At 33.5% G+C, this 15,418-nt stretch overlaps 1 protein-coding gene and 1 non-coding gene across 2 annotated transcripts; both read left to right on the forward strand.

Annotated features, from left to right (window-relative positions):
* Positions 1 to 4,859: 4,859 nt before the first annotated feature.
* LOC142640797 (persulfide dioxygenase ETHE1 homolog, mitochondrial) lies at positions 4,860 to 9,293 on the forward strand. The gene is made up of 9 exons (XM_075815058.1): positions 4,860 to 5,551; positions 5,651 to 5,779; positions 6,361 to 6,468; positions 7,852 to 7,986; positions 8,186 to 8,227; positions 8,336 to 8,395; positions 8,481 to 8,534; positions 9,042 to 9,066; positions 9,177 to 9,293. The coding sequence occupies exons 1-9, from the start codon at positions 5,324 to 5,326 to the stop codon at positions 9,281 to 9,283; spliced, it is 888 nt and encodes a 295-aa protein (XP_075671173.1). The 5' UTR covers positions 4,860 to 5,323; the 3' UTR covers positions 9,284 to 9,293.
* A 5,848-nt stretch (positions 9,294 to 15,141) lies between these two features.
* Positions 15,142 to 15,292, forward strand: LOC142641850 (U4 spliceosomal RNA). The gene has a single exon (XR_012845526.1). It is a non-coding gene; the product is annotated as a U4 spliceosomal RNA (small nuclear RNA).
* The last annotated feature ends 126 nt before the right edge of the window (positions 15,293 to 15,418 follow it).

Consider the following 15,418-nt stretch of genomic DNA (forward strand, 5'->3'; position numbering starts at 1 on the left):
TAATTGAAAAGGAAAAGGCACACACGTTGGTCCCACCCGAAATTAGAAGAAGTAGGACTGGTTATCCTACTTCTTTGCGCTCTTTGCCTTTTTAGCTCAAAGATTGTTTGTCCCCACACATTATCAAAATCAAAGACGTATGGTGTTCAATAGCTATCTAGAACTTTCTCATCTTTTCAAATTAAGCTTCTTCTTTTGTTTTTATCTATTTTCACGGTCCTCATTCCACGTATGTTTGTAGTTATTTCAGAAACTTTCGGTACATGTAATGTTCAATATGATAGTGATGTCAATTAGTTATCCTTGTGACTTTGTTAATTAGCGTGCCCATTTTAGGCCTACCATACCTGAAGTTTATCCAACTATACTATATATATAGCATATCATTTTGTGTGAAGTAGAACAAATTAACTTCATCTTCCTTCTTCTCAAAAAAATAAAATCTTCATCTTCCTTAATTCTTAGCTCTCATTTTCTTTCTAAATGGCCTCAGATTCATCGGAGATTTGCCAATATGATATTGAAAATGAAGAATTGGAGGACTTGGAAGTTATAGAAATCGATGAAGCCATTCTGAGGTCACTTTTAGATGAATCAGAGAGTGTGGATGCCAAGCATGATAGCTTAGCCTTAGAGCATGCAACACAATCACACGAAGCAGAGAATGGCTCTAACAACATGATAGAAGAAAGGAAGGGTTACTTGGAGCAGCATGCACTACTTCAAATCCATGACTTTGATGGGCTGGACCTGATGGATATGGCTCCGATGTTTCCAATTGATGACATGGAGATTGGGTTTGTAGATGACCCAATTTATATGGCCAACTTTGGTTATGATGTTGGAGATTATTATTCTCAAGTTCATGATGAATTTTCTTCCAATGAGACAGCTTACAATTGTTTGTGGGAGAATATATAGCTGAATCGAAATAAGCAAACAGTTGTGTGTAACTTATAAATGTATAACTATAAACATATTTATGACTCAGTTTATAGTTTATTGCCTATATATCTTAATGTCAAACAAACGATTAAAAAGAGAGAAGAGAGTAACCAAAGCAATATAAATGTTATGTACCACTTTAGTATCACCAAAAGTTGGACTTGTTGGAGTTTTCCAGTTTCATAACATAGGCTGAAATGTGTGTATTATGAATACAATGAAGATAAGGTTATGAATTGCTTTTCCAAACCTTTTCGGTCACGAAACTACCAATCGGACCATTGTTGTACCATATGATGCATCAATTGCGGGTCACACTGGTTGCTTCCTAGGAAATAAGGGTAAGGAACCATCAAAACCTACCTATTTTGTTCTATAAAAAAAAAAAAAAAAAAAAAACCTATCTATTTTGCTCTGCATCTCAGATATGGTCAAAAAATTTCCACATCCTCCACTCCCTCAACCCCTCTATATGAGAGAGATTATAGGTGCTAGATCTTGTACTCGCTAAATTCCTAAATAAGTGAAAGACCTCCAAAAACACTGATTGATATACATATATATATATATATATATATATATATATATATATATATATATATATTGTTAAAAGTATTGGTTAAATGATTAAATTTACCATATTCAAATAGTTTAAATTTTTGGGACAATTGGTAATTTAACATGATATCAGAGTATGAGATCCTAAGTTTGATCATTGTCTCCTTCACTCTACCTCCCATTTAAATTCCCACGTGTTAGGCCTCACCTATTAAAAGGTAGTTTCGGCCCACACGTGAGGAGGAGTGTTAGAAGTATTGGTTAAATGGTTAAATTTACCATATCCCAATAGCTTAAACTTTTGGAACAATCAGTAGTTTAACATATATATATATATATATATATATATATATATATTATATTTATATGGGACCATGTCTATTTCACGGTTAAAAATTTATTTTTTGAATATAGTAGTATATAAACTATCATGTTATCTAATAATTTAAATTGGGTAGCAGTTTGTATGCTTTTAGATTTATAATAGGCGTAATTACATGTTGTCTATTTGTGGTTTGTCTGAAATTTAAATTGCGTCATATTTAGGTTGCCTACTTGTTGTGGGCCTTGTGGCATGGTCCCCTTTGTATGTGGACAAGGGCGGAGGGCCAAAATTTTGAAATTTTTTAAAATATATATACAATTATTTTAATGTTTTCAAAATTTAGTCTACAAAAATAAGAGTTGGCCCCCCCAAATATTTGAATTAGTCCTGTAGGGTTATTGGGCCCAGGAATATGTGTGGGGTGGCCCAAGAGTATTCTTCGAGCTAAAGACCCAATCCGAGGACACTGAACGGTCCGAGGGTGTATGAATATTAACTCATAAAGGCAATATTAAATAAACAAGAGATAATGTCTGAGCAAGTATGTACAAGAAGTTAGTCTGAGGAAGATTATGACCTCGACTATGTTCTAGAAAATCCTATAGGTAAGGGTAGACATGGTAAACATAGAGGATAAGAAGAAGGGCGGTGGAATATCTGAGATAAATCTGTTACCACCGCCCCCGCATTGAATGCTCTGCAACTACTATTCTGGTCGCATTAAAGGGGAAGTAAGATCTGAATATCAGTGTGGAACTTTGCTCCTATATCCAAAGACTTCAGGGGAGGTGGATGTGACAAGTATCTAAGCCAACAATCTAATCCTAACATGGAGGGTGAAGAGGAAAGGAAGTAGGGAGTATAAAACAAAGAAGAGACCTTAAGCAAAGGGGATCAAAAGGAAAGAGAGAAAAAACATGGTAGATCTCACTATCCATAATTGTACTCTATCTTGGGAAGAAGTAATATAAGTCACCATCGGCTTGTGTCCGAGGAGAAGATTTCTTTCATATTCATATAAACAGTTTCTTGTATGTACCATTGTGATCAAAGCCCATCATTTTTTGTTATCTAAACATCATTAGAACCTAGATTTCAAGCCCATTCTCTACAAATTTTATTGTAAAAAGGCATTTCAGGCCTATCCCCTTCTAATTGTGGGTTCGGGCTCGAATTATGTCCTTACAAGTCCAATAATGCTCTAAAAATAATAATTGGTCTAATAGTTATAGAGATATAACTTTATTTTTCACAATTCTATTTTTTATTGTAAAATATGTTCTTATATTTGTTAAATATTTGATAAAGTTTGGTATTAAACATGTTTGAATACATCTTTTTCAACCTGTTATGTGGTGATTAACAACTCATTGACTCATTAAAAAAATTTTGCCACTAAAACTACACATGAAATGTATTTTTAATTGTCGCATAATGGGTTAAAGTAAGGTAGTTTTAAATATGTTTGGAGCCTAAATTATTCCTCCAAGTTTTGGATCATTCATGTTTTTGAAAATTTTATTAGTTCAATTGAATTTTTTTATACTTACTTTAGTATAAAATTTGATCATTTGTATTTAAAATGAAACTTTTAAAGAATTTCACTATAAAAATGGAAAAAAAATAGATTTTATTTTATGAAAGATCATCATAAAAAAAAATTATAATTGAAAATACTAAGCTCTTTTCTTTTTTTTTGGGTGTGTACGTGTATATATATATATATATATATATATATATATATATATATATATATATAACTTATCAAATTAAAAAATGTGTGTATATATATGTGTGTGTATATAATAAAAAAATGTGTGTGTGTGGAGCAGGGGCTGAGCTACATGTTAGGGTGGAGGGTCCATGGCCCCCACAAAATTTTTGAAATTTTCTTTTTATTATATAGAAATATTTAATATTTTAATAATTAGTCCTCAAAAATGGGACTTGCCCCTCCCCCCCCCCCCCAATTATTTGAGTTGGTCCAATAATGTTCTTTAAAAAATTGTTCAATTTGTCTAGTAGTTATAGAGAACGACAAAACGTATTGTTTCTCAAATTCATTTTTTATGATAAAATGTGTTTTCGTATTTCTTAAAGTTTTAGACCATTCATGTCTTTGAACACTTCATTAATTCAATTGAAAATTTTTTTACTCACAATTGTAGACAATTTGGTAACTTATATTGAAAATGAAAATTGGAAGGATTTCACTATGGAAGATGGTGAAAGATTAATTTATTTCTACGAAACATTTAATTTTAAGGATTCATTATGAAAGATACTAATTTTTGTGTATGTGTATAGATGCATGTGTATGAAAGTTTGAATAGACTAATAAATTAACAACACAAATCAGCCCCCCCAAACAAAAATTTCTGGCTCCGCCCTTGTGTGGGGGGTTGTCTTGATAAATATATTAGCGTCACAACTTAACCACCCTAAAAGAAAAATTTCTGGCTCCGCCCTGTATGTGGATGACTAAGAGCTTCATGCTACTTAAGCATTGTCATTCCATTTATGTTACAATGCATTCCAATTGTATACATTTTTAGTAATGTCAGAGATATAACATTTTTCACAACTATTAATATAACATCTTATAATTGGAGTAACATCACTTTTTTTTTAATCTTATTATTGACATTATTTTTATTATGCATCAATTACTGTGAAAATATTGTGTCCTCATTTAGAAAAAATTTCAAATTTTATTACATAATATTTACAAACTAATGCATCACCAATCATCAAAAACTTATTTAAACATTTATTTATAATGTTTTAAAATTTCATCAATCATAATCATTGTTAAGTCAATTTATAGGTGATACTTAAAAAAAATTAGAACATCTTTAGAGTTTTATAACTAAGAGCACTAGCAATAGTGGTGCTGAAAAGCTAAAAAGCTAGCACACATCAATTGAGTTAGCAATTCTCCACCTAATCCAATCACTTTATCCACTCTATCATTGCTTACTGGTGAGGGATGACCAGAATGGCAGAATTCTGAATTCCTAATGGGCATGGCCAGAACGGTAGAGTCCCACATCGGCCGCACTGAATATGTAAGGCCAACCAAGGTTCCTGACGCCCATATTTTGTCATTCTCATTTGGCATCTTCAAAAAAAACAATGTATGTAACAACCAAAACAGAACAAAACAAAATAAAATATGACGATGAAATCCTATTTTTGCACTTTACTAATCGTTATTTATCATCGAATCAACGTACTAATCGGTGTAGGTGCGAATTGAATCATAGTTCAATAGTTAAATACTTTAAGAGATGAGTTATCTAAAACCAACGTGGAATCCAATGCGAAAGTGTATCTGAGTGGAATCACAATATGGTTGGCGTAAAATAGAGTAAACAAATAAAAAGCTGACGGAGAAACAGATCAAAATGTGCAATTCTGAATCGATCTGATCGCCATGATTAAACCGTACGCATTCTACAAAACTACAAATACACACAAAATTTAACAACAACAATGCTTCGTATCAGTCTCCTTCGCATCTCTCTTCCTTGCTCTTCTTCTCCAATCCTCAATTTCTCTCAGTCTCACCTTCACTCCAAGCTCAGACCCCAAGCCATGGCTTATACCACTTCGTCTCACAATAACAACAACAAGCTCTTGTTCCGGCAGCTCTTCGAGAAAGAATCCTCCACCTACACCTACTTGCTTGCCGACGTGTCTCACCCTGACAAACCCGCTCTGGTTTTTTTCTAATTACTCACAAATCTCTTACACATTTTGATTTCTGAATTGTCATATAATGTTTGTCATTAATTACTTTTTTGTTTTTGGGTTTTGTAGTTGATTGACCCAGTTGATAGAACAGTGGAGAGAGACCTGACCCTTGTAAAAGAGCTTGGATTGAAGCTTGTTTATGCTATGAACACACATGTTCATGCTGATCATGTGACTGGTACTGGCCTCATCAAGGTGTGGACTTTTTCCATATTTTATATATCATTCAACTTGTTTTCTTCATTACCCATTTTGTAATTTTTCTTTAAATTTGGTTTCTTCCATTGATGGTAGCATCAGGGTGTGGACTTTTTTTTCAATGTTATATATCATTCAGCTTGTTTTCTACATTTCCCATTTCGTAATTTTTCTTTGCCAAACCACATTTTGTGATTAATTTTTGTTCTTTGTGGACTTTTTTCCATAATATATATCATTCAGCTTGGTTTCTTCGTTTCCCATTTCGTAATTTTTCTTTGCCAAACCAAATTTTGTGTCTTTCCATTGATTCTAGCATCAAGGTGTGGACTTTTCCATATTATGTAACATTCAGCTTGTTTTCTTCATTACCCATTTTGTAATTTGTCTTTGCCAAGCCAAATTTTGTGATTAAATTTTGTTTTCTTTCCATTGTTCTAGCATCAAGGTGTGGACTTTTTCCATATTATGTATCATTCAGCTTGTTTTCTTCATTACCCATTTTGTAATTTGTCTTTGCCAAACCAAATTTTGTGATTAAATTTAGTTACTTCCCATTGATGCCATGTAATTTGCAGACAAAGGTTCCTGGAGTGAAATCTGTCATTTCAAAAGCGAGCAGTTCAAAGGCAGATGTTCTGATTGAAGCTGGTGATAAAATTCATATTGGTGATCTGTTTTTGGAGGTGGGGTTGCTGTTGCCCTTTGATTTGTATATGTGTTTTGTGCAATTGAACATGGAAATGATCTTTGGTTTATTATTTTCTAATTGTATAACATTAATGACTGTTGTATATATGAGGTTGACTTGAAAATTTATTGGTTTTGATAATTGGTGGGTGAGTGTAGGCATTAACTTACTGGCTTCTGGGTGCTTCTAAAGGCAGTAGAAAGTTAATCAATGTTAATCTTATATGTAAAATTCATATTGCATTGCCAATGAGCTCTGCCTCAATTGGCACCTCGTTGTATTGTAAGACCAAAATGGAGGGTGTTCAAGACCCATTGGGTGCATGTGTAACTTACCATTAAAAAACTATTGTCATTGCTTCACAATTGCTGATCCTGCTTCTTTAATTCAGTGAGACAAATATCTTTTATTTAAATTCTTTCCTTGATGATTAGTACATATCTTGTATTATGAACACTGTCCAACTTGTCAAAAAAGGGGTCATCCCACGGGAGATGGCATGCTATTAAGAACAGTGAATTGGTTTCTTGTTATAAGGTGTCTTGATGCAAACATTCCTGTGATTTAGATATTTGTAGTGAGATTAAAATAATTAAGCATTAATGTCTAGACAAACTTATTGCCTTGGGCAGATGTAGTGTGAAGTTGTTTATAGTTTATAAAATCCTATTACATCAGGTTGATACCTCCTGTGCTGCTTCAAAATTCATTCGGTAGGAACTTGAGGTCTTTATTCAATCAATGTGGTGTGGTGACCATGCAACTCCTAAATTTGGGAAGTGGAAGCGTTTGCCCTTTTCTCTAAATTCTTTCTTGTAGTCTTGTCAACTTTCTTGCCTGGCACCTGAAGGAATTTGTATTTGCAGAATAGTAGCAAAGGAAGGTGGTAATTACAAAATCTTAGTTTGTGAAAAGATTGAGAATCAAATGAAATTTTAATAAGTATTTTTGTAACCTTGAAATTTACTCGTGCACTCCATGGGTATTGAATACACTACTTACCTTCCACTTTACTTTATAGTGGGGGAAGGAGGTGTGATTTTGAGATTTTAAAAGCTTTCCATAACTTGAGGAATTTAGTTTACTTTTTTTTGCAATAAATAAATTAGAAATCCAGCCAAACAAAGGGGAAATGCCAGTAAGTGATGTAGTAATTATATTTTCTCAGTTGATCATAATTTTTTTTTCCCTGTATTTATAGCCGAATTTTCTGTGTATCTTATCCCTTTTGCTGCAATCTTACTCACAAAAATATTGAGTGAGGAAATTGTACTGACTAGAGCAGGATTAGTTTGCATGTACTAGGGATGCATTTCTTTTAAGCTTTAACTACTAGCAAAAGTATATGTAAATATTTTTTTTAAAATCTTTTTTGCAGGTTTGTCCTACCCCTGGACATACATTGGGTTGTATTACTTACGTTACAGGAGATGGGCCTGATCAGCCTCAACCAAGGATGGCTTTCACTGGGGACGCCTTACTGATTCGTGGATGTGGGAGAACTGATTTTCAGGTGTATTGTCCTAAATTTCTAAACTGCTTATTTATTACTTCTCTTTTTTTAACAGAACTTTTTTTTTTTCGTGTTTTAAAATGAAAGAAAATATCATTTTAGAAAAGTCACACTTGCGTGTGAAGAAATTGAATTCATTTTAAAGAGGGCATTTATAGGAAATATAAAAAATCATTGATATCATTAATTTAACTAACAGGGTGGAAGTTCGCTTCAACTCTACAAGTCAGTGCACTCACAGGCAAGGACATTTAGCATGCTACATTTTCCATAGAAAAGAAATGGTGTAAATTTTGACCTTCACAACACTGTTGGCGAAGACTTATTATCATTTTTCTTGTGGACCCAGATTTTCACGTTGCCCAAGGATACACTGATCTATCCTGCCCATGATTACAAGGGCTTCACTGTATGAACCATCTACTGTGTCTTGTTTCCTGACTATTTAATTTATTGAAACTGCTGCTTATGCCACACCTTTGTGTGACATCCAGGTTAGCACAGTGGGGGAGGAGATGCTTTATAATCCTAGGCTCACAAAGGATGAGGTGATTCTTTTCCTTAACATCATGTTCTTGTTTTCTAGATTCAATTTTTCTAAGAAAATATGGTTATCACAATATAGATTATGGCTCTTCACCCCCCCCCCCCTCCCCCCCCAATTAATCCATTAATCAAAATATTCACTAGGTATGCTTTCTCCTATAGTAGTTTTATGAACTTCACCACCGGCATTTAATTTACTAATTTTGTTTGAAAACAAGGTGGATTCTGGTTTTGTCCTTGGTTGTGAAAGAACGCTTTTGAAGTTTATTATTATAAAGACTAAAGTAATAGACTATTATTATTACTAGTCTATGAGAAAGAAGGTTTCTGAATTTTGAAGTTGATTAACTGAATGCATTGGTTTTGTTGTAGAGAATATTGTCTTGGTTTCTAATATTTACATACAATCATTTTTGTTTCTCCATTATCAATACATTTGGCTTTCCTTTTGTCAATACTTCTTCCCCATATAACATTAATTTGTTTGATCTGTGAACTCTTTTTTGTAGGAAGGATTCAAGAATATAATGGAAAGTAAGTAGTATCTAGCAATGCAATTTTTTTTTGATATCATTGAAGATTAATATCATATTTTACATTTAGGCATTTACAATTTGAATATATTCTGATGAATTGTTTTACAGATCTTAACCTTTCTTATCCAAAAATGATTGACATTGCTGTCCCTGCAAATATGGTTTGTGGGTTGCAAGATTTGTCTGCGAAGCCAGTTGAGGCCACGTCAAACTAGATCTGGTCAGGTATGATTTTCAGAGGGGAAATGGGGTTGAAGGGTTTGTTTTTAATAGTAGTTTGGCTTTTTCTATGTGTCTGAATCTAAGCCAGTAGCAGATTGTATCGCTGCAAAAATTTATCAGACAACAAGTGGAATAGAAGTTGAGCACAAAAAGAGAAAAATTATGGGCAAATCTAGGCAATTTACCCTTCCAAACAAAGTCTCATATCAGAAACTCCTTAGTTGAATTTTCTCTTTCCTCATAAAATAATTTTATCAATTAGAAGCGCTAAAGATAAATTAATGCTAGCCCTTGAAATAAAGTAATCTAATTATTTTACCAAAATTCAAGTGAAGAACCCCAAAAGACTGATAAGCTCTTACAATCCTCTATGCAGTAGCATGAAAATGTGCACTGGATGTGGAAAAGCACCCACTAATAACTCAGAAGTTTCTCTAGATCAAAAACAAAGATAAATATAAAATCCCTAATATGAGACTTAAAAGTGAACTAGGCCATCTTGTTTTGGATCGGTCCCACAACAAAAGCTTAATGTAAGACCTGGGCTTTTGAAGTAGATACAGGCTCTCTAGTTTAGCTATTTGGAAGTGGGTAGTTTTATAGACATCACAGGGTTTACCATTTTATTTTTCAACACTGTATGTTAGGGGAGATGTCTTGATAGCTTGAACTCTATCTTTCTTACCAGGCATTAAGAGGCCAAAAATTTGGCATGCTTAGTTGTTATTGGTAACTCTTTAACTATGAAGCACGGGTGCGGGGTTTGGGCCGCCGCACCCGCGTCGGAAGCGGCCGGACGCGGCGACGCGCAGGCGACGCCGCTGCCTGCGCGTCTGTGCCGCGTCCGGCAATAAAAAATTATTTTTTTTGGCGCGATTCGGGCCGACGCGCGCGAAATCGCGCCGAATCGGGTGAAATCGGTCCGGCCGAAATCGGCCGATACCGGCGAAATCTTCCGATATCGGCCGAAATCTGCCGATATCGGCCGATACCGGCCGAAATTCAAAAAAAAAAAAAACAACAACAACAGGTGCGTATGGCTGAAAAAAAAAAAAAAAAAAAAAAAAAAAAAAAAAAGGTGCAAACGCACCGTTTGGAAAAAAACCAAGACCCAACCCTCTCCCTCTTCATTTTTCTTGAGCCTCTCTCTCACTCTCTACCTTCACTCTTCAGCTAGGCTCTCTCCTATTCTTTGTATTCTAGTTATTATTTACCATTGCTCTTAAATTTGGTATATATTTATATAATGTGAAAAAAGTATGTTTAGCAATATATTAAAAATATAAATAAAAATATTTTTAATAATTTTTTAATCGCCGCACCCCGCCGCACCCGCACCCTACTTTATTAAAAATTGCCGAGTCCCGCAACCGCTCCCGCACCCGCACCCGAATCCCGAAACGCACCCGTGCTTCATAGCTCTTTAACATCTTTTTATTGAACACTTGAAAGATCTTTTTTCCTGCAGAGAGTTTCATCATTCATGGTTATCATCCTGTTGGCTAAAAGCCATGGCCTTGTTTTTGGAGAAATTGCCCATTATTTAATGCCAGATTAATTGTGATATTTTCTTTGTAATATGTTCCATTTTGTGACAAAGGCAATGCTTTTAGTAAAATTCTATCTCTATGGGGAAAGTTAAGGGTTTTTTTTTTATTTTTTTTATTTTAAATTGGTAGTGGGTTTTGAACTTATGTGGGAGGAGGTACCAATTTAGCTAGTGTTCAGTGGAAAAATTAAAGTTCAATGCTTGATTTTGGTTTCCCCTAGCAAAACTTTCTCCTTGATAAGCTGGATGTCCATTGCTAGTCTTATCAAATAATACATATCCAATTTTTTCTTTTGTAAGTGATAGGAAATCTTGCACCAGACATTTGTTTATCCTATTACCTTGCAGTGTAGATGTATAATAAGCCCTTCAATGATCTCTGCTGCTTTGATGTAGGCTTATTGAGAAAATTCACTGCATAGTGCACACAATAAAATTTACTTCATGTGCTTTGACGTAGGCTTATTAAGAAAATCTACTTCATGTGCTTCAATTACTAAAGAGTTTATTTAGGAAGCTTTACTCCATCCAGTAATACAAAATCCATGCCCAGTTAATGTGTTATTAGAAATTAATTTCTAGGGACTAGTGCAGACTATAAAAGGGGGACGTCCATTAAAGTTTGGTTTTATAAGCTACCAGAGCTTGTACAGATGTTACTATGGATTGCTGTTTTAAATGAATTTTTGCTATTGTTACTTGTCCTAACTCCTAGCTACTTTTAATATCCCAATATTTATTCAAAAAACAACCAATAGCAAACCAATCTCCTATTTGGAATCTGTTTTCATAGGTTGCTTCCATATTTGTAGGAACCATGTATTTTGCTCTTAAATTAGTCTGGAATTAGTTTATTTCTTGCAACACTTGCTTAAGTTAAGTACTTCAGAAGAATTTCCTTGGCAGAGCAATTGGTTGTTTACACAAAAGAGGGTCAAGTACTTCAGAAGTGTCTCAATTGCTTCACAATTTTCAACTGCTTCATTCAATCCTGATTGGGTCCTTTTTTCTGTAGTGTACATCTTATTTAATGGCTACAATTTATGTGCAGAAAAAGAGGGTCTTTTTCAGAGCCACAAATCCACCCAATGTAAAGCTACAATTTGGTAGAGCTATGCATTCTGCAGACCAGAGAGTCGCTGCTAAAAATCTATTGGTAAATGTAACTATGTACATGTCATGTATGTGACACCACTAAGGCTCTTTCATGTATTTTACACATTCAGTAATAAGAAAGGTCCACGGTACTTACAATTCAACTTGCATTGTTCCTATTCTGTTTTTTTCCCTCGATAAGCAATTATACATCTTGATCTCACCCCTTTTTCTATTACTAGTCAAGTTCCCGCACATCATGCGGTGCTACTTGTTATTAATTTCCTCTATTTCAATAAAAAAAAATATATATTTGTAAGACAGCCTCGGATTATCCATTTATAAAAAAAAAAATTTCAATAATTTTTTTGTAAGAAATTTTAATATTGAGTGTTCTATTTTGTAGATAAAATAGAAAGACAATAAGAATGATGTAGTGATTTCATCATACTTATAAATTTGAAAATTACATGATATAATAACTGATATAGATAAATGTGTTTCATACCTACTCAAGAATGCAAATATCATCCTGCTAAAATAAAAATGCAAATATCCTTCAAATATTTTTTTTACATTCCTAATTGTATGTTATTATTTTCTTTTCTTTTGTTTGACTTTGTTTCAATTGTTACAAAAATATCTAAATTTGAGCAAGAGTACCATATTTCAAATCAATTGTTTTTTTATATAAATCTTACAAAAATTACATCAAAATTTCATTATACTTGGAATAGATATATACTAAGATGATGGACATAAGAAAAGCTAGAAATGGAAGATAGAATTATGTATTTATAGTAAAAGGATGGCAATAAGAAAAAGAAAAAATAAAGGATGATAAAGAGACAGGAAATTGATATTAAAGTAAACAATAGTAGGGAGATGAAAAGGTAAGGTGAGGAGAAACGTTGGAGGAAGTGTAATAATAAGCTGAGAAATTAATAAGAAGAAAAAGGGTTAAAAATAAGAGAGTGTTGAAAATCGGTGAATGATTTGACTGTTGATGTGGATCAATAAAAGCATAGCAATAATAAAAGTTACAGTTTAATTTTTAGATATATATAAATATTGATTGATTGATTGGGGGAGGAAATGCCATTTGGTCAAAGAATCATTTGGTAGCTTGCAATGTCTTTATGGAGGCTTATGCCCTTGAGCACATTGTACTTCAGCTGTGGAATTGAATGAAAAATGTTGACTTTAACCATAACTTCTCAGCATTATCCTTGCTATACATGTCACGAAACTGTGCAAATTCTGTTTTCAAATCTCTTCTTAAAGTTCTAAACCATGAAGTTTTGGCAAAAGAATTCTCAGTTGTTGAAATGGAATAGGACTTACCTTTGAAGTTTGACTATACATTTCATTTTGGTTTTAATTATGAATTTGTACATTGAGTATTTGAGCTAAGTCTCTTGGAATTGGAAGAATGATATTTAAGTATGCTTGAGTGAACTTACCCAGAAAAAGAAGTATGTCTCAGAGTTTGTTTATTGTTATTTATTATATTGCGCCACAGTTTTTAATTCTTTTTTCTTTTTCTTTCAAGCTTGCCTACTGGTAGCTGTTTTGTCTTTGAAATATTCAGAGAATTGAATTTTATAAAGGTATTATTATATGAATAATGATCTTCGTCATATGAACATTGAGCATGCCAGTTATAGTTGTCGAACCTTGTTGAGGTAGACAGTGTGGAATTTTTGTATTTCTTTTCTTGTACATAAAGGCTTTCTACTTAAATTATAAAATGTAGTTTTATTGAAAAGAACTTACCAAAACACGTAATGTAATAAGCATGTAACATGAGGAATAAGGTGTGTGTTACCGTGTTACTACTTGTTTTGTCATGGTCATAATTTAGAATTGACAGATGCTACGTCCACAACATTTTTACAACAAATCATAAGTGGTTAGTTGTAATTAGTTCAAATTTGAACCTAACACCAATATTACTTTTTTGTCCCAACAATAACAACCAGTAACAACCTGCCACTTAAGATTTGTTGTAAAAATATTGTGAAAATATTATGGACATATCATTTCTCTTTAGAATTAGGGTCTAGATAAAATATGGTTTGGAAATATAAAATCTCAAAGATTTACATTGATTGATATGTAGAATTGTATGATGTATCAGTCACAAGTTATGCTGCTCAACGTGTTGCTTAAAAAAAGGGTCAAGAACCACCAGGTCAAATGTGGTGGTGTTGTTTATAATACTGTGTATATCATGGGGTGTTTGAAAATTAGGCTCGCTAAAAGTTTCAAATTTCAACCTGCTACAAATGTGCTATGTGTATAAAATATGTGATCAGTTACGTGCTAGTCTTTAGAATTTAAGCCAATTGGCGAAGTAGCGTTAAGTGAGTACTTAATTTGATTCTTTTTTGTCTGAGCATCATAAAGAAATAAAGAATATTTGTTTAGAGGTAAAGACAGCAATAGCTATGATAATGTACGATTATTAATTTTTCAAGAGAGAGTAAACAGCCCAATTGTTCACTTATTCTTCTAACTAACAACCATGATAGTAATGTTTCATTGTTTGACTTAGGATTACTCTGTCTTTCTCTCCCCCACTTGTGTCGAAGGAATAATAGTATTGTTGTGCAAATTGCACCTAATAAATACACACACATAAAGAGAACACAAGAATTTACATGATTTGACAAGCTGCCTACATCAACGGATGGAAAGTTTCATAATAAAATAGAAAGATTACAACAATGACTTAATGACTCTCTCAAGAAACCGAAACATGCATCACGCTAGAGAACTTTTATATTGATTCATTGGTAAAAAGTAAAAACTAACAAGTTGGTGGAGAAATATGTTTTATGCATTAAGTCTCCGTTTGGGAAGCGCGTTTTGCTTCCCAATGGTGTGTTTTTTTTGATCCTGTGTACTGTTCACGGGACCCACAAACTACTTTTTTTTTCTTTTTTTTTTCAAAAAAAAAAATTTTAAAACTGAGTCTCACAGCACTATTTACACATTTAAAAATTATTTTGTTACAGTATTTTCAGTTTTCGACAATAAGAAATATTCAAACAGACCCTAAACTGCAAAGAAGGAGTAAGGAGAAACCAAGCATGCATGATGATATAATAAGAAGGGAACTGCAGTAGTCCCACATGGCTTGTGTATGAGATACCGAGCTGTGGAGCCGAATATAAAAATAGAGCAAAAGCACTGGAGAAATGCATCTTTGCGCTTGGGGCAATGACGCAGCTAGTGAGGTTCTAACCGAGGCGCGTCTATTGCTGGTTGAAAACTATTTCCAAACCCCCTCTTAGGCCTGGGTTTGGCCCTGGCCTCTGAGAATTTCTGTAAGGGCTCCCTCTGGGGTAAAGCCCTACAATTACTAGTTCCAAATGTTTACTTAAATTACAAATTACTCTTTTATTTGGCAGATTTTTTAGTTTTATAATAAAAAAATTAAAAGCATACTAAACAGAAGTACTAAAAGAAACCCAAGGGA

The sequence above is a fragment of the Castanea sativa genome, chromosome 6, assembly GCF_040712315.1.
Source record: "Castanea sativa cultivar Marrone di Chiusa Pesio chromosome 6, ASM4071231v1".
Lineage (NCBI taxonomy): Eukaryota > Viridiplantae > Streptophyta > Magnoliopsida > Fagales > Fagaceae > Castanea > Castanea sativa.